Source organism: Lynx canadensis, chromosome D1 (genome assembly GCF_007474595.2).
Source record: "Lynx canadensis isolate LIC74 chromosome D1, mLynCan4.pri.v2, whole genome shotgun sequence".
Lineage (NCBI taxonomy): Eukaryota > Metazoa > Chordata > Mammalia > Carnivora > Felidae > Lynx > Lynx canadensis.
This window is the reverse complement of record NC_044312.2, coordinates 114,812,896-114,834,750: the sequence shown is the minus strand read 5'-3', so window position 1 is coordinate 114,834,750 and position 21,855 is coordinate 114,812,896. Positions and strand designations below refer to the sequence as shown.

General features: G+C 67.8%; 1 protein-coding gene across 1 annotated transcript in view; it reads left to right on the top strand.

Moving 5' to 3' along the window:
• The first annotated feature begins 5,310 nt into the window (after nucleotides 1–5,310).
• MUC5B (mucin 5B, oligomeric mucus/gel-forming) overlaps nucleotides 5,311–21,855 on the top strand; it is a 33,383-nt gene continuing 16,838 nt past the window's right edge. The window contains exons 1-31 of the mRNA XM_032595098.1: nucleotides 5,311–5,387; nucleotides 5,870–5,920; nucleotides 6,409–6,473; nucleotides 6,744–7,005; nucleotides 7,131–7,245; nucleotides 7,331–7,421; nucleotides 7,671–7,777; nucleotides 8,533–8,734; nucleotides 9,139–9,264; nucleotides 9,415–9,532; nucleotides 9,630–9,768; nucleotides 10,113–10,223; nucleotides 10,396–10,465; nucleotides 10,869–11,006; nucleotides 11,423–11,587; nucleotides 11,922–12,016; nucleotides 12,991–13,117; nucleotides 13,347–13,602; nucleotides 13,983–14,038; nucleotides 14,133–14,233; nucleotides 14,324–14,475; nucleotides 14,805–14,943; nucleotides 15,606–15,725; nucleotides 16,468–16,647; nucleotides 17,075–17,314; nucleotides 18,092–18,248; nucleotides 18,776–18,904; nucleotides 19,007–19,151; nucleotides 19,232–19,275; nucleotides 19,358–19,555; nucleotides 19,761–21,487. Of these exons, the coding sequence (XP_032450989.1) occupies nucleotides 5,311–5,387; nucleotides 5,870–5,920; nucleotides 6,409–6,473; nucleotides 6,744–7,005; nucleotides 7,131–7,245; nucleotides 7,331–7,421; nucleotides 7,671–7,777; nucleotides 8,533–8,734; nucleotides 9,139–9,264; nucleotides 9,415–9,532; nucleotides 9,630–9,768; nucleotides 10,113–10,223; nucleotides 10,396–10,465; nucleotides 10,869–11,006; nucleotides 11,423–11,587; nucleotides 11,922–12,016; nucleotides 12,991–13,117; nucleotides 13,347–13,602; nucleotides 13,983–14,038; nucleotides 14,133–14,233; nucleotides 14,324–14,475; nucleotides 14,805–14,943; nucleotides 15,606–15,725; nucleotides 16,468–16,647; nucleotides 17,075–17,314; nucleotides 18,092–18,248; nucleotides 18,776–18,904; nucleotides 19,007–19,151; nucleotides 19,232–19,275; nucleotides 19,358–19,555; nucleotides 19,761–21,487 (5,703 nt within the window). The remainder of the gene's footprint in view (nucleotides 5,388–5,869; nucleotides 5,921–6,408; nucleotides 6,474–6,743; nucleotides 7,006–7,130; nucleotides 7,246–7,330; nucleotides 7,422–7,670; nucleotides 7,778–8,532; nucleotides 8,735–9,138; nucleotides 9,265–9,414; nucleotides 9,533–9,629; nucleotides 9,769–10,112; nucleotides 10,224–10,395; nucleotides 10,466–10,868; nucleotides 11,007–11,422; nucleotides 11,588–11,921; nucleotides 12,017–12,990; nucleotides 13,118–13,346; nucleotides 13,603–13,982; nucleotides 14,039–14,132; nucleotides 14,234–14,323; nucleotides 14,476–14,804; nucleotides 14,944–15,605; nucleotides 15,726–16,467; nucleotides 16,648–17,074; nucleotides 17,315–18,091; nucleotides 18,249–18,775; nucleotides 18,905–19,006; nucleotides 19,152–19,231; nucleotides 19,276–19,357; nucleotides 19,556–19,760; nucleotides 21,488–21,855) is intronic.

Here is a 21,855-nt window from a genome sequence, read left to right as displayed (position 1 = left end):
AAACGCGACGTATTCAAACGGTGGGATGTTACGGGGCTTTAAAAAGGTAGGGGATTCTGACACCTGCCAGCACGCGGAGCCTTGCAGACACGAAGCTCAGCAAACGGGCCAGACCCAGAAGGATAAATGGTGCGGACTGCACTCGCTTGGGCCCTGAATCTCCTCATCCAAGACAGAGAGCAGACAGCGGGCGCCAGGGGCCGGGGCGGTGGGGTGGGGTGGGAGTTGCGTGACGGACGGACGGAGTCTCTTACAGGAAAGACCAAAGGTGATGGAGAGGGGGGTGGGGACGGCTGCGCCCCGCCCCACACAGAGCTGTCACTCTCTCTTGGCCCCTCCAAGGCCCCTATTACTGCCCCACATGGTCCTGTGTGCTGTTCTTTTTGTCCCAGTGGAATCCCCAGTGCCCAGGGCAGTACCACCCTGGGGCTCAGAATTTGCTAGAAGAAAGGAAGGAAGGAGGGAAGGAGGGAGGGAGGGAGGGAGGGAGAGAGGACACGGGCAAGGGAAGCGATCTCTGTGAAGACCAGGAAAAAGCAAGAGGAGAGGTTGAGGGCTCGTAGTCTCCCCCCAAGGCAGGGTGGGAGGAAGGGGCACAGTCCTTCTCACAGTGGGGGTGGCTCCAGGGACCAGGATGCCCATCCCCCCACAGCCACCACCCCCCCCACCCCCAACGCCGTGACTTGCCCTCCCGACCAGCGACCAGTCACCAGCGGGGCGGTCACGGCCACCTCTCTGTATCCCAAATGCCCAGCCTGGGGCCGGGGTGCTCGGTAACGTCTGTCGATGGACCAGCTGGAGGTCTGGGGGGCTGTGGTGGCCCAACGCGTCCTCCACCTGCTCTTTCTGGAGCAGGCTGACACCCTGAGTCTCGCTGGAAATACCCTGAGTGCACTGGGAGCAGGGACAAGGCCCAGCCATCCCAAGGCCCAGGAGAGAGTGGCTTGTCACCCACGTGTGGGGTCTGGGGTGCTTCCCGGCCTGGGCCCGCTCCGCACCTGGATCACCCAGCCTAGGGCTGTCAGGTTCTAGCCTGTTAGTCACAGCACTGGGCCCCTTAGCTATGGGGTGTAGACCAGGGCTGCCGGGACCCCCATGGTTCCCATCCGTTGTGGCCACACAGAGAGGTCTGGGGACCAGGAGGCAGCAGGTGTAAAAGGCCCCACTCCCAGGCCAATCCAGGGCGGGCTCTGAGCAGACCTAGAACCAGCCATGCCTGCGACTCCCCAGGGCCATGCCCCGATCCTCCTGGACCCTCCTCCTCGGTGCCCCGGCTGGAGCCGGGCACACCACCAGACTCAGTAAATGCCTGAGGCTTGATGCGTCCTGGGGCCCTCGTCCTCGGTCTGCACTGTGGGCGGTTGGGGAGGGGTGAGCTCACACACCCCTGTGTGCCCACCAAGCCCTTGAGCGACGTGCACCAGCTGCGGGGCCGGGCTGGGGCAGTCGGCCTCTGGGTTCCGCACGGCCCCGTGGGGTCCGTGGGCGGGGAGAGGCCCTGCGAGCCCGAGGATGGACAGGCTCCTGGCGTGGCCCCTGGGGGAGCCCTCCCGAGCCCCAGGAGGCCTGTCCTTCCCGGTAGCCCCGCTCCCCTTCCTCGTCTTCTGTCCTCGGCTCTCTCAAGTGTGAACAGGTAAACTGGTTGAGCAAACAGGCTGGGCTCCGAGGCGCTGCATCCGGGATGTCTCAATCCCCACCCGCCTCTGCCCAGAGGACGGTGCTCGTGGGGAAGGACCAGGGCGGTATCCGGGCCACGCCGGCAGCCAGGTCTCCGCCTCGCTGGTCCGGTGCGCTTCCCGAGTGCCTACTGTGTGCCAGCTGTGAACAGTGGGTGAGGCCCGTGCCTGCATGAAGCCCTCCTTCCGAGACGACACACCTGAGGCCCTAAATAACTTCCATTCGGGTCCCGAGTCCAAGGTGGCCCGGGTCGCTCACGTGTGTGGGGGGTGAGGACCGCCCCACACGGGGCTCGCGGGGGCCCTCTGAAGGCTGCAGGGTGCTAGCTGAGTCGGGGGTGGGGGGCTGAGGATGTGCCAGCAGGGCACGGACTGAGAGGGGGACTCGGGGGAGCAGAGGGGGTCGGGCCACGAAGGTTCGGGCTGCGGGAGCCCCGGAGGTTGGCAGGGCCGTGCACGCAAGCGGGCCCCATGCCAGGCCCGACTGCGGGAGCTCTGATGTCAGGAGACTGCACCCTGCAGGTACAGGGGGTGCGCCCTGCTCTGGAGACGCCGGCAGCCAAGTGAAAAGCAGATCCCGGGACCTCCGAGGCGAGCCTGCAGACATGCACAGCCCGGGCAGCGGGGCTCAGCCGTGCTGAGGGGCGGCGGCCGGGCACATGGTTGAGAGCTTTGAAGACAGCTTGCCCGCTGCCCCCAGCAGCTCTGCGTCTATGAATTAACCCCGAAAAGGCAGGTGCAGAGGACACAGGGGGCACCTCGCCGCTCCCCACCCAAACCAATGGGGAAGCCGCCCCCACCCGCAGGGGCCCTGTGCTCCCCACCGGGGGCCGCCCCGCAAGGCACTCAGACGCGCTCAGGCTTGGGGTGAGGATGCCCGGAGTAAGACGCCTGGAGTGTGAGTCAGAGGGGACGGCGTGCCAGGCGAGCCGTTCACCGACCAGGGGAGAGGTTATCGTGTGACCCCCCCCCCCCGCCCCCGCAGCCCAGCCGCGCCAGCTGGGGAGCGGGGCCTTCGTGGCTCCCGGTCGGGGCAGTACTGGGGTTGAGACACCAGCCCCTGGTGTCCCATCAGCCCTGCTGGGGGCCCTCCAGGGGCACATCGGCGTGTGCGCGCATTGGCCGGGGCGCAGCCTGCCCTCAGGGGAGGGTCCTGGCGTGTCAGGGACCCGGGGAACAATAGCTTCCTTTGTGCCACCCCGCCTCAGGTCACCGAGCCAGCCTCAGGAACGAGGTGAGGGTCAGACATGCCAGGGCAGGTGCTGGGCAAGAGCCAGCCCGGTGTCCACTCTGTTTCTCCTTAAATCTGAACTTGGTGACAGAGATGTGCAGGGGGCACTGGTGAGCATGGCCAAGGTCTCTGGCACGGAGTCTCCCCCACCCCCAAGCTCTGCAGACCAGGGACCCCACCCTCCACGTGCAGCTGACCACAGCCCAGCTGAGCAGGAGCCCCAGGCCCCCAGCGATGACAGCCTCACGTCGCTCCCCACTCCTCAGGGACCTGCGGTCAGCGCCCCGGGCCAGTGCCCCAGGCTGCCCGATGGCGGAGGCCGTGTCCCCTTCAGTCCCGCCTCTCAGCCTCAGCCAGACTCCGGGGCCGGGGGGCTCAACATGGGGACTGAGTGTGTGGGCGTGCTGACCACCTCCCCACTGTGTGAGCGAGGCAGGACCAGGGAGGCCCAGGCGGCCGGCCCCTCTCCGATTCTCAGAAGCTGTGGGGTGGGATGGGGGGGGCAGGGGTCCTGTGAATCTGGGGCCCACAGCCACAAATCCTTCCTCCTCCAGGCCTCTTTCCTGCCTCGGCCCCTCCCCAAGAGCAAACACACGTGGTCGGCTCGGGGGAAAGGACGGAGCCCTGCGTTGCCCAGGAGCTGGGCTTGGGGCCAAGACTTCTTGCTATATAAGCCCCGGGGCCCCCAGGGAGCGAGCACCGGGGCCCTCTGCCTCTCTGCCACCGGCCCGCCGCTGTGCCAGCCCCCAGGATGGGTGCCCCGAGTGGGTGCCTGGCGCTGGCCTGGGCCCTTGTGGCCCTGCTCTTGGTGCAGAGGACAGGTAAGACCGAAGACCGGCTCCCTCTCTGCCGCAGACAGGCCTCCGCAGGCCACCGCCCGGGGTTTCTCCTGCCTGAAATGGGCAGGGCGGCCCCCGCCCCGTGTGTCCTCAGTGGGGCCCCCAGGCTCTCGGTCTGCACCCAGGAGAAGCCGGGTCCCCTGGGCAAACCACCAAGAGGGTCTGGGGGTGCGGGCCGGGTGAGGGGCCCAAGGCTGGCACCTCTCAGGTCCCTGTGAGGGCGACAGCCGTCAGGGTAGTTCCTGGAGCGGCTCCAAAATCCCTCCTCAAATCAGGGTTGGAACGGCTGACAGGCGATGAGCCCGCGGACCCACGTCAGACACTTCGCACCTCACCTGCCGCGAGGCTCTTCCCAGCCCGCCAGCCCGCCTCTCCTCTGCCTCTCCTCTGCCGTAGGCCCGGGCTCTCAGCATCAGGGGGAAGCACCCGCAGCCCTGATACTTTCTGTCAATATGAAAGATACGGCCTCAGGGGCTGCCTGGCTGACGCCCGGCAGGGCTGGCCTGGAGCCCCGGCCACCGCGGCCCCGGCCCTGAGCTCTGCTCCCGCAAGGCCTCCTCCCTGGGCCCCAGCCGGGTTTGGGGGTCCGGGCAGGTGGACACCAGCTTGAGCTCTCTCCATCTGTGGTGGGGCGGGGGGGGGGGGCGGTGCTGGTCTCCCAGAGCCCCTGCCCCAAGCCGCCTCCCAGCAGGGCTGGGAGGTGGGGACTTCCCCGTAGCAGCTCCCACTGGGCGGCCACATACCCCAGCCTGCTGTGCTCTTCGGGTGCCTGTCTGCTGGTTTGCGCAGCCGGGGCTCCTACTCAGCCGGCTCCTCCGGGCTCCTCTGGGCCGCGCTGGCCTCAGACCAGGTGCCCGGACACTGGGCCTCCCCAGCGAGCCGCCTCAGCCTCCACCCGCTCCTCTCTGGGGGGCCGATCCCATTAGGGGCAGGCAAAAGAGGTCTGAGACGAGGGGGCTCACTCAGAGGGTGCGCTGTCGACCACGGCGTTGGGGGGGGCAGTTGGCAGCGGGCATTTTCCTGGCTGGGCAACGGAGCCCGGGTCTCGCGAGGCCACCGGCCCCGAGTGGAGCCACTTCTCGTAGAAACCGGCCCAGGACGGGGATGGGGGTGCAGGGTTCGCTGCACCTGCGGGAAAACCCCTGGTTTCTGACTGTGGGGCGCGGCCCGTGGGGCGGGGGTGGACAGAGGCAGCAGCTGCGGGAGGGGCCTTCCGAAGGAAAGCTCGTTGCCCCGCCGGTGCCCGTGGCTTGCGTGCGTCCGAGGTCCCCGCTGGGAAGGACGGACAGGAAGCTGTGGCGGTGGCCTCACCCGACCCCTTGCCGCGCTGGCCCCACCAGGGACACGGGGACGTCGGGGGCCCGACACCCACTCCCCGACAAGGCTCGGTGTTAGGCCGAGTGTGCAGACCCCCGGCAGACGGAAGGAAGCAGTACAGGGCCCGTGCGGAGGGGTGCCCCAGCCTGAGCCCGGCAGAGGGGCCAGGGAGGGCTCCCCGCTGCTCCCCAAGGCAGCGAGGGGCTGTGGGGGCCGGGCCGCTGGGGGTGAGCACCTGGGCGTAGCCATGGCCGGGCCGACGGAGGAAGCCCTGCCTGCAGGCGGTGGCACACAGGCCCCCCGGGCAGCCATCCCGGGACCCAGGCCTCCAGGCCCGCCCCCACCATGATGGATGGTTCTAGCTCGAATCTCACTCTGGTCTTGGGTTTCTGCTAAGTCACGCCCAGAAGCCTCCCTGACTGCGTGTGTCCTTCTCCCCAACAAAACTGGTCTTTGTCCTTCTCCAGGGGACTCCTGGGATGGGGCCGAACCCTCTTCCAGGGTGGCCAGGGTCAACGGGCCAACGCCTTTTCCTGATTCCATTCTCCTGCCCTGAGCCAGCAGCTGCCGGGTCACGGCCAGATGAGGCAGCACTCTGCATTCGTAGATGGGGAGAGCGGGAGTCAGGGCAAGGCCACCAGACGCAGCTCCCCGCGGGAACCCCCATCCCCGCGGAGGCCACGACAGCTACCACGTAGAGTGGTGGGAAGGCTAGACCCTGTCACGTGGCCACCACCCTGAAGCCTGCCCGGGAAGGGATGGCAAATGTCCAGCTTCTCACTGACTCCCGTCCCCTTTCCCTGCAGAGACCCAGGGCAGCACGGAGCCTGCTGTGAACAGTCGGAGGGTGGACGTCGGTATGCGGCCTGGGTTCTGGGCGCCGAGGCCTCCCGAGCAAACAGAAGGGGCTGGGCTCGGGGTGGGCTGGGGATCTGGACGGGGGGGGGGGACAGACCCCTTTCTACAGGAGCCACATGTCACACAGAGACCCTCCTGGATCCCACCTGCCCACAAGAAGGGATTGCAGAGGGGATGGGCCAAAGAAAGCTAAGGCACAGAGCAGAGAGGCCAAAATGCTCACACACGTGCACACACGGTCATGTACTTGGACACGTGCGCGCGCGCGCACACACACACACACACACACACACACACGGTAAAGCCCAGGCCAGCAGTGTGTCCTGGCTGGATGGGAGGGTCCAGGAGGGGACAGCCCTAGTCCTGGGGCTCCCTGGGCTGAGTCAGGGCGGCTGCTGCCCTAGGCCGGCCTGTGAGGAGGATAGAGGTCCTGGGAAGGAGTATCCCGGGCCATTCCCTGCCTGGCCACATTTCTAGTGTAACCCAGCCCTCACTCTGCAGCTCGGAGCATGACCATCATCCCGCCTATCACCGTCTTCCCCGCCATGAGCTGTGAGTGGATGCTGCCCACTGCTGACGGGGCGGGGGCTTGCCCCTCTGGGGGCTGACGCGGGGGTGGCATGGGCAGCTGGATGGCCTTGGGCCTGGCTGGGAGCGCTCCCTGTGGACAGTTGTGGGGGCCGACCCCGGATGCCGGGGCAGGGCTCTCAGCCCTCCTGGCTGCCCTCCAAGCTCCCCGACCCCAACCCGGAAAAGGCTACCCGTGGGTGGCCGGGCGAGGCCTGTGGCACCTGCCGGGGCCTCACCACGCTCTCCCCACAGCCCCGAACGCCGCGCACAACGGGCGGGTGTGCAGCACCTGGGGCGACTTCCACTATAAGACCTTCGACGGGGACGTCTTCCGCTTCCCGGGCCTGTGCAACTACGTCCTCTCCATGCACTGCGGGGCCGCCTACGAGGACTTCAACGTCCAGGTCCGCCGCGGCCTGGCCGGCTCCAGGCCTACCATCACCCACATCATCCTCAAGACCCAGGGGCTGGTGCTGGAGGCCTCCAACGGCTCGATCCTCATCAACGGGCAGCGGTGAGCCTGGTCCGGGCTGGGGAAGGGCCGGGCCTCTGGGGCGGGTTCTGGGCTCAGGGCTGCTGGGGGGCGCCAAACCCTGCTGCGCACCCTGGCCCTGGGAGGACCAGAAATTTCCACCCCAGGGAGGAGCTGCCCTACAGCCGCGCTGGCGTCCTGGTAGAGGAGAGCAGTGTCTACATCAAGGTTGACGTCCGGCTGGTGCTAACCTTCCTGTGGAACAGAGAGGAAGCCGCCCTGGTGAGGACGCCCCCACCTGTCTGCCCCCCCCCCCCCACTGGGGACAGCCTCCCAGAGGCTGGAGCTGCCTCTCTTCTGCCCCCAGCTGGAGCTGGACCCCAAGTACGCCAACCAGACGTGTGGTCTGTGTGGGGACTTCAACGGACTCCGGGCCGTCAACGAGTTCTTTGCCCATAGTGAGTGCCCCCCTGGGGCAGCAGAAAGCTGAGGGCTGGCTTGTCCTGAGGAGGCCTGGAGGGGGCAGCCTTGGGGTGGCCTTACCCAGGCTCTGGGTGGAGAGCAAATCGGGGTGGGGGCAATACTCAAGCCAGCGACGCCCCAGAGAGGTTTCAGGTGCCCTGGGCACGGGCAGGGGTCCCCAGGCAGCCATCCCCTGCACTGGCCCCACGGACCCTCAGCACCCTGACCCCAGCATCTCTCCACAGACGTCAGGCTGACCCCTCTCCAGTTTGGAAATCTCCAGAAGCTGGATGGGCCCACAGAGCAATGCCAGGACCCCCTACCTTCCCCCGCCAACAACTGCACGGATAGGGTGAGCGCCTCTCTGGGGCCCGGCCTGCCCCCAGCCCCTGCTCTCCCAGGATGGTCATCTCAGGCTTCCTGGGCTGGGCCCTGAGGCATCCAGGCGGAGGGTCTCCAAGCCCCGGGGGGGCAGGGGACACGGCTCCCACCTCGGAGACACCGTCTGAACTTCCACCTACCAAACGAATGTTCTACGTGTGCGGGCCGTGGGCTACACGTGTGCCCATCCGTGTATGCGAATACGTGTCCACACGTAGGCGGTCCGTGGTGGGCACTTAGGAGCCCAGCTGAAGAAGCCCCACGCGGGAGCGGGGAGGCCTCCACGGGTAGAAGTGGCCTGGAAGCTCCAGGAGGCCCAAACCAACAGAATCTCCCTCAGAGCCTCAAGTCAGGATGTGGAGCCCAGGCCCAGCCGCCTGGGGGGCAGGGGCAGGGGTGCTGGGGAAAGAATAGGGGTTCATCAGTGGGCACACAGGTGCCCTCATTTCCCACTTCTCTTTGCATCACACCTTTCCTGGGTGCTCACACCATGGGCAGATGTGGCCTGGAGCCCTGAGTGGGTGGGTGGAGTCCACGGTCCCGGGTCACTCCCAGAGCCAAGCCGAGCCCTGCACCTAGCAAGTTCACTGTGGTTAAAGAGAAGGACGGATGGGTGGACGGACAGATGGAGAGATGAAAGGAACCTCAAGGGGGGAAAGGGGCCCCCTGGCCTGGACCCCCCACAAGCACCGAGGGTGGAGGGTGCCACACCCCTGTGCTCCCCAGGAGGGCATCTGCCACCGCACCCTGTTGGGCCCGGCCTTCTCGGACTGCAACACGCTGGTGGACCCTGCCGTGTACGTGGCCGCCTGCACCCAGGATCTGTGCCGCTGCCCGGACTGCCCGTGTGCCACCTTCGCCGAGTACTCCCGCCAGTGTGCCCATGCAGGGGGACAGCCCCAGAACTGGAGGGGTCCTGACCTCTGCCGTGAGTGCCCCCTGGCCGGGGCCAGCACCAGGCCCCACGCCCACACTGGGTCCCGGTGGGGAGGGGGCGAGGGACAGGACATCTGGCATCTGGCTGGGGACCCAGGGCAAGTGGAGTCATTTGGGGGGTCCTACAGCGAGAGGGTGGGCAGGGGGACAGAAGGGAGTGTGGGGGGCCCAGAGGGAGGACCCGGCCTTGGTACAGCCCAGGTGGGCACAGGAGGGCCGCCTCACCCAGAAGACAGTGGGAGCTAGGAGCAGGGAGGTCCAGCCTCCCAAGACGAGGGGCTCCCCGGCTCAGCTGTGACCTTGGGGGGCCCTTGACGACACGGGAAAGGTTGGGAGCAGCCGCCTGCCCCGCGCCCGGGTGGCTTTCCGGGGCCCCAGCGCTGCATCCCCCCACAGCCTGGACCTGCCCCCTCAACACACAGCAGCGGGAATGCGGCTCGCCCTGCGCGGACACCTGCTCCAACCCGGAGCGCTCCCAGCTCTGCGAGGACCACTGTGTGGATGGCTGCTTCTGCCCCCCAGGCAGGTCCTCCTGGCCCTCGGGGACTGTCCCCCAGCCAGGCCCTCTGCCCCCAACCCCCCCCCACCCCCCACCGCCGGCTGCCTCCAGTCACTGTGTTGCCAACACCCGACCCAGCCCGCTCACAACCCCCTGCCCCCCGCTGTCCGCAGGCACGGTGCTGGATGACGTCACCCACACGGGCTGCCTGCCCCTAGAACAGTGTCCATGCACCCACGGCGGCCACACCTACGCCCCGGGGGCCTCCTTCACCACCAGCTGCAGCTCCTGGTACGCCTCCTGGCTGGCCTGCCCTTGGTGGGGGTGCATGGGAGGGGATCTACCTCCCCCACACCACGCTTCCTCTGTTCATGGCCTCCCTTCCCAGCACCTGCTCTGGGGGGCTGTGGCAATGCCAGAACCTTCCGTGCCCTGGCACCTGCTCCGTCCAGGGCGGGTCCCACATCTCCACCTACGATGAGAGACTCTACGATGTGCATGGGGACTGCAGCTACGTCCTGTCCAAGGTACGGTCGCAGTCCCCACCTGCTGGGCCTGTCCTGGGACTCTCAGGCCTCCCTGCCCCTGGGAAGGGTCCTGTGATGGCCATCAGAGTAGGTGAAGCCCCCCCCCCGGTCCCCCCCTGGGGTTCCATCCCCGAAGGGAAGCCCCTAGGCTCACATTCGCGGGGCCAAGGGGCTTCCAGGCCCCGAGACGAGCTGCCTGCCTGGAGGTGGCCACAGGGGCCAGCCTCCACCCCACACGCACGGTCCTGGGAACAGGGGCGCCACACACGAACACGCAGCCCCCCTCCCTGCCCGCGCTCGGGAGTGGCCGACCCCCAGCGCCCTGGTGGGCCTTGCCCTGTCAGAAATGTGCAGGCAACGGCTTCACTGTGCTGGCCGAGCTGCGGAAATGTGGCCTGACGGACAACGAGAACTGCCTCAAAATGGTGACGCTCAGCGTGAACGGCGGGGACACGGTGGGTGAGGGTCCCGCTGGGAAAGGGGGTGGGGACAGGGTGGAGGTCTTGGTCTGACGTTAGGGGCCAGGGGTCCCCTCCCGGCCCTGGCTCTGCTGGGCTGGCCCCTGGGGAGTGCTCCCCGGCGGGGCAGGCTCCTCCCCCAGCTGACCTGGCTGCGTCCTCTCACCAGGTCATCCAGATCCAGGCCAGCGGCGGGGTATTCATGAACTCCGTGCACACGCGGCTGCCCGTGTCAGCAGGTACGCGGTCTGGGACAGCCGGGCCGCACTGCAGCCACGTGGTCTGCTCCCAAGTCTGGTTCTCTGTGGCCCGGGGCAGTTCCGGAATATCCCATGGTCGGTTTCTCATCTGCACGTGGGATGTCAACGCTCCCCCCTCGGCTACCGTGGGGACCGGGGCCAAACACACTTGGGGTGCAGCCTCTCGGGGATCACGAGCGGTCACTGCCAATACCACCTGCAGAGGAGCTCCGCCCGCCCCCGGGTCCCGGAGCGGTGGCGCGGGCCCACCAGATGCCCGGATCCTCCCAGTCCATCCCGAGGGGACCCTCCCTGCTTCCTGGCTGTCCCAGGAGCAAGGGGGCTCCGTCTGGCCAGGCCTGGCCCCCACGCAGACTCTGACTCCGTCCCCACCCCCCGGCAGCCAACATCACCATCTTCAGGCCTACGTCCTTCTTCGTCCTGGTGCACACGGGCCTCGGGCTGCAGCTGCAGGTTCAGCTGGTGCCCCTCATGCAGGTGTTCCTCAGGCTGGACCCCTCCTATCACGGACAGATGTGCGGTGAGGCTCCGCCGACGGGCCGGGAGGGGGCTGGTGCCCGGACTCAGCTCCAGGCCGCGGGCAGGACGGGAAGAGTCTGGCAGGAGGTGAAAGTCGGGAGGCGGCTGCTCCCAGGGCACAGTGGAGACTCCTGCACCGGCCGAGGGCACCCCGAATGTGATGTGTGGCCCTAGGGAGGGCACTTGGGGGAACGGAGAGCAAGCCGTGCTGCCCTTACGAGGTCAGGCTTTGCACAGCGGCTGATCCCCATCGGGGCTCACCTACGGATGGCTCTGGAACCACTCCTGGGATGGGGGTTCGGGGCTGGATCGCCATGTGGTGGTTTCTAGAGGAGAGGAGGAGCCAGGGAGCAAGGCCCCCCGGATGGCCAGGCCGGACACCCTGCTAATGCCCCATCCCTGGGCCCCGGCCCCCAGGCCTGTGCGGGAACTTCAACCAGAACCAGGCCGATGACTTCCGGACCCTCAGCGGCGTGGTGGAGGGCACGGCCGCCGCCTTCGCCAACACCTGGAAGACCCAGGCCGCCTGCCCCAACGTCAAGAACAGCTTCGAGGACCCCTGCTCCCTCAGCGTGGAGAACGGTACTCCCGCCTCCGGGGGCCCTCCGTTTACGAGGGCTGGGCTGGGAGCCAAGACCTCCCATCTCACCAGGCCCTGGGGGACCCCTGGTGTCCGGGTGTGCGTGGCCTGGGGTGAAGTCGGGCAGGCCAGAGTGCTCAGAGCCTGTCTCGGGGAGGAGCACCTTCCTGCCCCCTCAGCACGGTGGGCAAGCCCCAAATCCCAGCTCAGCTCTCTGGGGGCCGTGGGGCCCCCCAGGGCCTGTGTGCAGGAGCGCAGGCAGCCTGAGGGGGCGGGCGAGGGGGAGGAGGTGTGTGGGTGCCAGCCAGCCAGCCTCCCCCCGCACCCTTGTCCCAGAGAACTACGCCCAGCACTGGTGCTCCCTGCTGACCGACCCTGCCGGAGCCTTCTCGCCCTGTCACTCTGTCCTCAACCCTGCACCCTTCCACTCGGTGAGACCCCTGCCCCACCTGGAGCCGCCCCCTACCCCTTAGCCTCCCCTTGGTGGTCTCCTATCTCGAGGACCACTCACAGCACGGCGGGCTGGTCGGTCAGTCCTACCCGGGGCTGCCCGGGGCTTTTAGCACCATCACTGTCGGGGTGTTTGTGGCCACGGACCAGCTCACTAAAAACTGGAAATATTGATTCTGTTCCGGTCCTAGAAGCCAGAAGCCCCAAATCAAGGTGTGGGCAGGGCCATGCTCCCTCCTAAGGCTACAGAGAAGGTCCTTCCTGCCTCTCCCAGCTTCTGGGGCTCCAGGTGTCCCTGGGCTTGTGGCCATGTCACCCCAACCTCTGCCTCCCTGGTCACACGGCCTTGGCCCCTCCCCTGTGTCTGTGTCCAAATTTCCTCCTTAAAGACACCAGTCATGCTGGATCGGGGACCATCCCCATGACCTCGTCTCAATAGCACCTGCAAAGACCCTGTTTGCAATAAGCTCACTTTCTCAGGCCCCGTGGGTTAGGGTTTCCACACATCCTTCACAACACTTGGCTCATGGGCCACTTTCCCAGAAGCTCAAAGCCCTAAAATGCACCATCAGGAGCATCTCCAGGTGGAAAGCCCAGGCCCACCTCTGCCCATTCTGGGGATGGCACCCTCTTCACCCCACCTGTGTCCCCCACACGCAGCACAACCCCTGACGTACGTGGGATGCGGCCGACCCTGGCCCTGTCCTGCGGCGCTCCCTCCTGACCCTGACCATAGCCTGGTCTCACGCCTTCTTGCTGCCCCCTGACCGGGCCTCTGCAGTCGCTTAGCGTGCGGTGTGCCCCTCCTGGGGGCCGCTTTCCGCCCATCTGTGCCGAGGGGCCTCCTCGGGGTGGACCTCCCAGTCCAGGCAGGGGTCCCAGGAAGAATCCACGGGAAGAGGAGGGGCCTCGGTGGGCTGGGGTTCCTGACGGTCCCCAACGGCCCCGTCCCCAGCACTGCATGTTCGACACGTGCAACTGTCAGAAGAGCGAGGACTGTCTGTGTGCGGCCCTGTCCTCCTACGTGCGCGCCTGTGCCGCCAAGGGGGTGCTGCTCAGAGGCTGGAGGGACGGCGTGTGCGGTGAGTGTCCCCGAGCCACTCTGGCCGCACCAGCTGGGGGCGGGGGGGCAGCCACCCCCCACCCACATGTTCTCAGCCACAGCTTCTGGCTTCCCCGGTCGGGCCAACCAAGGACCTCGTGGTCCCACCATCCCTGGGTGTCAGAGGGGAAACTGAGTCTTGGGCTGCTTAAGCACCGGTTTGGAGGGGGCCATCCAGCCACTGACTTGAGCGCTGCCCCTGCCCCCAGCCAAGTATGTGAGCAGCTGCCCCAAGTCCCAGAACTACAGCTATGTGGTGGCCGGCTGCCAGCCCACCTGCCGCGCTCTGAGCCAGGTCGACGTCACCTGCGGCGTCACCTTCGTGCCTGTGGACGGCTGCATCTGCCCCTCGGGCACCTTCCTGGACGACTCGGGTGCCTGCGTGTCCGCTGAGGCCTGTCCCTGCTACTTCCGTGGCTCTGCAGTGGCCCCGGGGGAGGTGGTGCACGACGACAGCGTGGTGTGGTAAGGGGCCAGCTGGGCCCATGCCCCCCCCCCCCACATCACTGTGCCCCATCCCAGGAGAGCGAGGGTCTCCTCACCCTGTTTCACACGCAAAGATGCCTGGGTGTCTCCCAGAGGATTTTGAAACACAAAGGTGCTCCCTGGGGAGGGAAGTTTGCCCCTCCCCCCACACCCCTTAGTCCTGCTGTAAAGAGAGTAGCCCTCCCTTGGCCTCCAGAGGGTTCTGAGGGTCCAGGGCCCAGGGAGGGCGTGTGCATTGCACAGGACGGTTTTCTCTCCGCGCCGGGGGAGGGGTGCCCCCAGCCGGGCAGAGATCTGGGTGAGGTCTGTGGGGTGGTGGGTGGGCAGGGGGTCCAGAGAGGGTCGTCTGTCTGTCACAGCTCGTGCGTGGGTGGGAAGCTGAGTTGCCTGGGAGCAGCGGAGCACAGGAGCTCAGGTACGGCCTCTGGGCAGCGCCCTGAGGGAGGGGCTTCCGCGGGCCCCGGGTGGGGGGAGGGGCCCCTCCCAGCCCAGCCCCGCCTCCTCCGCAGGGTGCGCGGCCCCCATGGTGTACCTGGACTGCCGCAACGTCTCCGCCGGCGCGCCCGGGGCCGAGTGTCTCAGGAGCTGCCACACGCTGGACGTGGACTGTGTGAGTGGCCGGGAGGGCACGGCGAGGGCGCTGCCCGAGGGCGTCCCCGGGCACGGCGGGTGACCGGCACTGACCTGTGCCGGTCCACAGTTCAGCACTCACTGCGTGTCCGGCTGCGTCTGCCCCCCGGGGCTGGTGTCCGACGGGAGCGGAGGCTGCGTGGCGGAGGAGGACTGTCCTTGTCTGCACAACGAGGCCGCCTACAAGCCCGGGGAGACCATCAGGGTCGACTGTAACACCTGGTAGGTCGGGGCTACTCCGCAGGGGGCGGGGCAGGGCCGAGGCCTGACATTGCCCCCGCCCCCGGGAAAGCCCTGGGGTGTGCCCTTCGTCCTTGGAAGGTGCCCCAGGGGCCAGGCCTAGCCGTGGCCGGCCGGTCAGAGCCGACGCCAGGGGCTCCGGCCCCGCCGCACTCCAGGCGCCAAGGGCTTCAGAAGCCGAGAGACAGGAGTGCCGCAGGCAGGCAGGTGGCAGGCGGCGACTGTCTGAGCTCGCCGCGTCACTTAACCCCTCCGGAGAGTGGGGCGGGGCGGCCCCCGTGACCTGGCCGTGGCCTGTCCTCGCCTCGCAGCACGTGCAGGAGCCGCAGGTGGGAATGCAGCAGCAAGGCCTGCCTGGGCACCTGCGTGGCCTACGGGGACGGCCACTTCATCACCTTCGATGGCGAGCGCTACAGCTTTGAAGGAAGTTGCGAGTACACGCTGGCGCAGGTACGCCTGGCCCCCTCTCTGCCCCCGCCTACCCGGCCTCCTAGCCCCGCCCCTTGCCCCGGCCACGCCCCCACTCGTCCTCCTCGTCCCACCCTCCTCGCCCTCGCCCCTCTCGTCCCCGCCCCTCGCCCCCCATCCTCATCCCGGCCACGCCCCCTCTCGTCCTCGCCCCGCCCTCCTCGCCCTCGCCCCGCCCTCCTCGTCCCACCCTCCTCGCCCCTCACCTCACCCTCCTCATCCTCGCCCCGCCCCCCTCGCCCCTCGCCCCGCCTTCTTCGTCCCGGCCACGCCCACCACCTCGTCCCACCCTCCTCGTCCTCGTCCCGCCCTCCTCGCCCCTCACCCCGCCCTCCTCGTCCCGGCCACGCCCCCTCTCGTCCTCTTCGTGCCCGCCCCCCCGCCCCGCCCTCCTCATCCCCGCCCCACCCCTGCTCCCGCCCTCCTACGCCCCCCACACCCTCCTCGTCCCCGTCCCCGCCTCTCGCCCCGTCAACCTCGCCCCACCCCCGCCTCCTCATCCCGGCCCATCGCCCCGTCCTCCTCCTCCCCCCCCTCCCCCCCCCCCCCCCCCCCCCCCCGTCCTCTTCGTCCCCGTCCCCCGCCCTCTTCGCCCCGCCCCCTCGCCCGGCCTGCTCCCGCAGCCTGACCCCTCCCTGTCCCAGGACTACTGTGGGGGCAATGGCACCGGCACCACAAACGGGACTTTCCGCGTCGTCACCGAAAACGTCCCCTGTGGGACCACGGGTGTCACCTGCTCTAAGGCCATCAAGCTCTTCCTGGAGGTGAGAGCCCCCAGGAAACTTCTCCCTCCCTCTGCCCTCCAGCTGACGGTCCTGGGGCAACCTGAACAAATGACCACAGCCCGGACCCGAAACCAGAGAAATTCATTCTCTTGGTTGTGACGCCAGGACACCGCCATGCAGGTGTCCCAGGGCCGAGACCACCCCCCCCCCAGCTCCTGGGCTCCACCGCCCCTCCCCCACCTGTCTGCCCCTCTCTTCTCCCACACGGACACCTGTGGTTGGACTGAGGCTCGCCCTAAGTCCCAGATGAGCTCATCCGTCGCTGACACCTGCAAAGACCCTCCTTCCAAATAAGGTCACATTCACGGGTTTCAGGGGTCAGGATGTGGACACACCTTTTTGGGGGCCTGCGTTCAGCCCACCACATCAGGGTGCCCAGTTCCAGCAGAGGGAGGTCAGAGTTCACCGGGCAGAGAGGCGCACTGCTGGCGGGGGACGTCTCCCCCACAGGGTGGTAAGAGCATGAGCAGGGTCGCCTCACTCAGAGGCCAGCGAGTTGGGGTGGCCAGTCCTGCAGACTCCCTCTGGGACCCGTGCACCCCTGCTTACCGGGGCCCTGGCTTTCTATGCGGCCTCCCAGCCCAGTCGGCTTGGCCTCCCGCCTGGTGTTTGCTGACAGCCAGGAGCCCACCAGCCCTGTGCCGAGGGCCCCTGAGTACCTGTGGCCCCCGGGCTGGCCCCTCCGTCCCGGCTGCCACCACCTCCGTGTGCCCCTCTGCAGAACTATGAGCTGATCCTGCGTGAGGGCACCCACAAGGTGGTGCAGAGGGGGCCGGGCGGAGACCTGCCGTACAAGGTCCGGTACACGGGCGTCTACCTGACTGTCGAGACCCGCAGCGGCATGGTGGTGTCCTGGGACCGAAAGACCAGCGTGTTCATCCGACTACAGCAGGGCTACAAGGTGAGAGTGGGCGGGCCGAGGACCCCCTCTGGCAGGGACAGATCTGGCCCAGAAGGGACCGTCTGGCCGCTGACAATCCACGGAGGGCTGAGGCCAGTCCACTCACAATGCCAACTTCTGAAAAGGCAGGTGTTGAGACCCAAGGGACCGACTCACAGAGTCCTGGTTAGAAAGCCATTCTCTGCTCTCTGGTCCCCCCACGCCCACCGGGCCTGCTTGCCCACCTGCCCACCTGTTCATCTGGCTGCCCACCTGCCCGCTTGCCATAGGACCCACTGTGCACCCCATCCGCCTGCAGGTTCCCCGGGCACTCCCTGGGGACACCAGGCGTCAGGCAGTCACCCCTGGGCTATGCGCCGCTCCCTCGGGCTGCCCCCTGCAGCCCCAACACCCATGCTGCCTGCCCCCCACCCCCCTCCATGTGCAGGGCCGGGTCTGTGGGCTGTGCGGGAACTTTGACGACAACGCCGTCAATGACTTCACCACGCGGAGCCAGTCCGTGGTGGGCAACGCCCTGGAGTTTGGCAACAGCTGGAAATTCTCCCCGTCCTGCGCCGACGCCCCGGCCCCCAGGGACGCCTGCGCCGCCAACCCGCACCGCAAGTCCTGGGCCCAGAAGCAGTGCAGTGTCCTCAACAGCGCCACCTTCGCCGCCTGCCATTCTCAGGTGGGCTGTGCGAAGTGGGCGCTCTGGCCTCGGGGGCTGGAGGGTCGGGCTGCCTCCTTCCCTCCTGGTCAGGGCTGGGTCTGGCCTGGGCCTCTGAGCTCGGTCTTGATGTGGGTGCACACCAGGTGGGAGGTCCAAACGCTGTGCCCCAAGCCCTGCCCAGGGGTCCCGACCCAGAGCATCCCACAGCTTTCCTTGACCCCTCAGGCCCATTCCCCTAGAAGCAGGGTTGTGAGCCATACAGACCCCCGGTGTCACCTCCCTGTCCTACCCACATCCCCCGGCCTGCCGGGTTTCACCAGTACTGAGGACTGGGGTCGGCCTTGGAGACTCTTCCCCAAAGTCCTTCCTGTGACTTTAATGAGAACTCGAGTTCTCGTCACTCACGAGCACGGTCTCACGATCCAGGACGTGACGCACAGGCCGCTTAGGAGGAAACGGTCTGGTGGCAAACGTGTCTTGGGTTCACCCTGGGCTCTGCTGCTCAAGGGAGGAGTGTGGTTGGGGGCCCGCCCCCTCACCCCGAGGAGACAGGCAGGGTCACGACACAGCTACGGGGAGGGCCGTCTGTGGTTGAGTGTGATGTGAGCAGAGGTGAGGGGTGAGGGGCACAGAGGGGCAGGCTGGCCGGGGCGCGGGTGGAGGTGCCCAGGTGGGTGGGAGTCACGGGTCTCAGACCGCAGATGTGGGAAGCCAGGATCAGATGGTCCCTCTGCTGGGGTAGGGCTGGCGGTCCCCTGACTGGCTGTCGAGCAGACCAACCACCCTCTGCCCCAGGTCGACTCCACCAAGTATTACGAGGCCTGCGTGGGCGACGCGTGTGCCTGTGACTCCGGGGGCGACTGTGAGTGTCTCTGCACGGCCGTGGCCGCCTACGCCCAGGCCTGCCGCGACGTGGGCGTGTGCGTGTCCTGGCGGACCCCGGACATCTGCCGTGAGTTCATGGGATGTGTCGTCGGGGCAGGGCGGGCCCCCACCCCAGGGAGCGACACACTGCGCGGTTAAGGCTGGTCGCCCGCGGAGGGGGACGGCGGGTGTCGGAAAGGAACGTGAAATGGGGAGGGGTGTCACCGATGGACAGACGGGAGAATGTTCCGGAACCCAGAGGGGTCAGTAGAGCCCTGCTCCCCGACCCCGCCCGCTTAGAACCTGGCCGGAGGGGAGCGTAGTGGGCAGCCGCTCCGGCCGGGGTCCCCCACCCTGGCAGGCGGCACCCCCGAGGAGCCGGGGGACCCGCGGCTGCGTCCGGTCACGGGCATTTGGGGCCCACACCCCCCGAGGCCCCATGCGGGAGGCACAGGGGAGGGACGGGGCTTGGTCGAAGGTCGGGGTGCAGGGGGAGCCCGGCCGGCCGCCGGGTGGCCCTGGAGGCCGTCGTTGCCAGGGCGGCGCCCCGCCTGGGGCCGCTGGTGGCTCGCTCTGGCCGGAGCCGGCCCGCTGAGTCGGCCCCCTCACCTGCAGCCTTGTTCTGCGACTACTACAACCGCGAGGGCCAGTGTGAGTGGCACTACCAGCCGTGCGGCGCGCCCTGCATGAGGACCTGCCGGAACCCGAGCGGCCGCTGCCTGACCGACCTGCCGGGCCTGGAAGGTGAGGGCAGGGTCGTGCGTGGGTGGCGGGCCGGCCGCCCCGGAGCAGCAGCCACCACCTGGCCACGAGGGTGAGTCTCCTGCCCGCCCTGCCCCTGCCCAGGCTGCTACCCAAAGTGCCCGCCCAGCGAGCCGTTCTTCAACGAGGACCAGATGAAGTGCGTGGCCCAGTGCGGCTGCTACGACGAGGACGGGAACTACCACGACGTGGGCGCGAGGGTCCCCACGGCAGAGAACTGCCAGAGCTGGTGAGCGGGCGGGGGAGCCGGGGCGGGGGGCTGCCGGCCCGGTGGGGCTGGCCCTCAGCTCTCTCCTCTCCCCTCCCTAGTGAATGCACGGCCGGCGGCCTCCGGTGCACGCACAGCCTCGAAGGTAAGGGTGAGGGGTGCCACGCGGGGCTAGGGACTGGGGGCTGGGGTCTCCAAGTCAGCCCTGCGCCTACCCTGTCTGCCAGCCTGCACCTGCACCTACGAGGGCAGGACCTACCACTTCGAGGACGTCATCTACAACACGACCGACGGGCTCGGTGCCTGTTTGATCGCCATCTGTGGAAACAATGGGACCGTCGTTCGGAAGGCTGTGGAATGTCCCGGAACCCCGTCCACGACACCCTTCACCTTCACCACCACCGTGACACCCCTCTCCACAACAGGTAAGCCTGGAGGACACCCTGCTGGTCCTGCCTCCCTCTCCCAAACCCCGGAGTCCGGGCAACAGTCTGGGCGGTGAGGGAACACCAAGTGGCAGGTCGGTGCAGGCGTCCTGGGCGTGAGGGATGGCCTGGGGCACCTCTCCTCCTGGGCACGGCTGGCGGGCGTGCAGGGGAGGCTGACGACGTTCCTGCCTCCCACCCACAGGCTCAGTCCCCACCTCCTCCACCGTGTGTGTGCGAGAAGTGTGCTATTGGTCCGGCTGGCATGACAGCAGCCATCCAGAGCCTGGCCTGGCAGGTGGAGACTTTGAGACGTTTGTGAACCTGAGGCAGAGGGGCCATGAGGTCTGCCCAGCCCCAGTGGCCATTGAGTGCCGGGCACAGAAATTCCCCCACATCCCGCTGCAGCTCCTGGGCCAGAAAGTGGAGTGTGACGTGGCCCGGGGGCTGACTTGCCTCAACGGTGAGCAGAGCCACCAGCTATGCTATAACTATGAGCTGCAAGTCCTCTGCTGTGACCACGTGCCCTGTGGCACTTCCCCTGGTGCCACCACCCAGCAGCCACCCGTCAGCTCCCTGTCTGGCCCTACCTTCCAGTCCACGGTGGCCTCCACCCTCCAGTCCACGGGGGCCCCCACCCTCCAGTCCACGGGGGCCCCCACCGTCCAGTCCACGGGGGCCCCCACCCTCCAGTCCACGGGGGCCCCCACCCTCCAGTCCACGGGGGCCCCCACCGTCCAGTCCACGCTGGCCCCCACCGTCCAGTCCACGGGGGCTCCCACCCTCCAGTCCACGGGGGCCCCCACCGTCCAGTCCACGGGGGCCCCCACCGTCCAGTCCACGGGGGCCCCCACCGTCCAGTCCACGGGGGCTCCCACCCTCCAGTCCACGGGGGCCCCCACCCTCCAGTCCACGGGGGCCACAACCACGACAGGGACCCGGACACTAAGCAGCTCCTCGGCCTCGGCCACCACCACCTGTCAGCCCTGGTGTCTGTGGACAGAGTGGTTCGATGAGGACTACCCCAAGTCCGAGGAGGCCGGGGGGGACGTTGAGTCGTATGACAAGATCAGGAGGGCGGGAGGGGCTGTGTGCGAGCGGCCGGAGGACATCGAGTGCCAGGCCGAGATCTTCCCCGGCAGGAGCCCCGCGGAGCTGGGCCAGCACGTGCACTGCGACCCCAGCTTCGGCCTGGTGTGCAGGAACGAGGAGCAGGCGGGCCTCTTCAAGATGTGCTACAACTACAGGATCCGTGTGCTCTGCTGCAGCCGCGACCACTGCACAGGGCCCACCGCCACCGCCACCACCACCGCCGGGCCGTGGACTCGGACGACCCCGCCGGAGACCCCGTGGCGCCCCTCGACGGGACCCACCCTGGCGTCAGGGACGACACCCACCCACGTGGCTCCCACCGTCACAAGAGCAGCGGGCGCGACCGGCACCGGCACCATCAGCCCACCGTCCACAGAGACGACCACGCCAACGACAAAGACGTCGCCGGGAACCCCGGGAACCGGGCCAACCACCGGCCAGGGCACGACCGGCTGTCAGCCCCAGTGCGAGTGGACAGACTGGTTTGACGTGGACTTCCCGACCTCAGGGGTGGAGGGCGGGGACATGGAGACCTTCGACAACATCAGGGCCGCCGGGGGCAAGCTGTGCCGGGAGCCCAAGGACGTACAGTGCCGGGCAGAGAGCTACCCCGAGGTCAGCATCGACCAGATCGGGCAGGTGATCAGCTGCAGCCTGCAGACAGGGCTGGTCTGTAGGAACGCGGACCAGAAGGGCGAGTTCAACATGTGCTTCAACTATAACGTCCGGGCGCTCTGCTGCCAGCCCTCCCCCCACTGCCCCACCTCCGCGGCCCCCAGCACCAGCAGCACTGCCGCTGGGGCTGTGACGTCACCGGGACCAGGGGCCTCCACCAGAGCAGTAACCCGGTCGCAGGCCTCTTCCCCCAGGAACACCCCGATGGTCACTGTCCCCACCTCCCAGACAGGTCCCTCCTCCCCCAGGACCACCCAGACCCTTCCTCCTTGGTCTGGGACCACCCAGATCCTTCCTTCTTCCCCCAGGACCACCCAGACCCCTCCTTCTTCTGGAACCACCTGGAGGGTCACTGTCCCCACCTCCCAGACAGGTCCTTCCTCCCCTGGGACCACCCAGACCCTTCCTTCCTCCTCTGGGACCACCCAGACCCTTCCTTCCTCCCCTGGGACCACCAAAACCCTTCCTCCTTCCTCTGGGACCACCCAGACCCTTTTTACTTCTCCTGGGACCACCCAGAGCCTTTCTGTTTC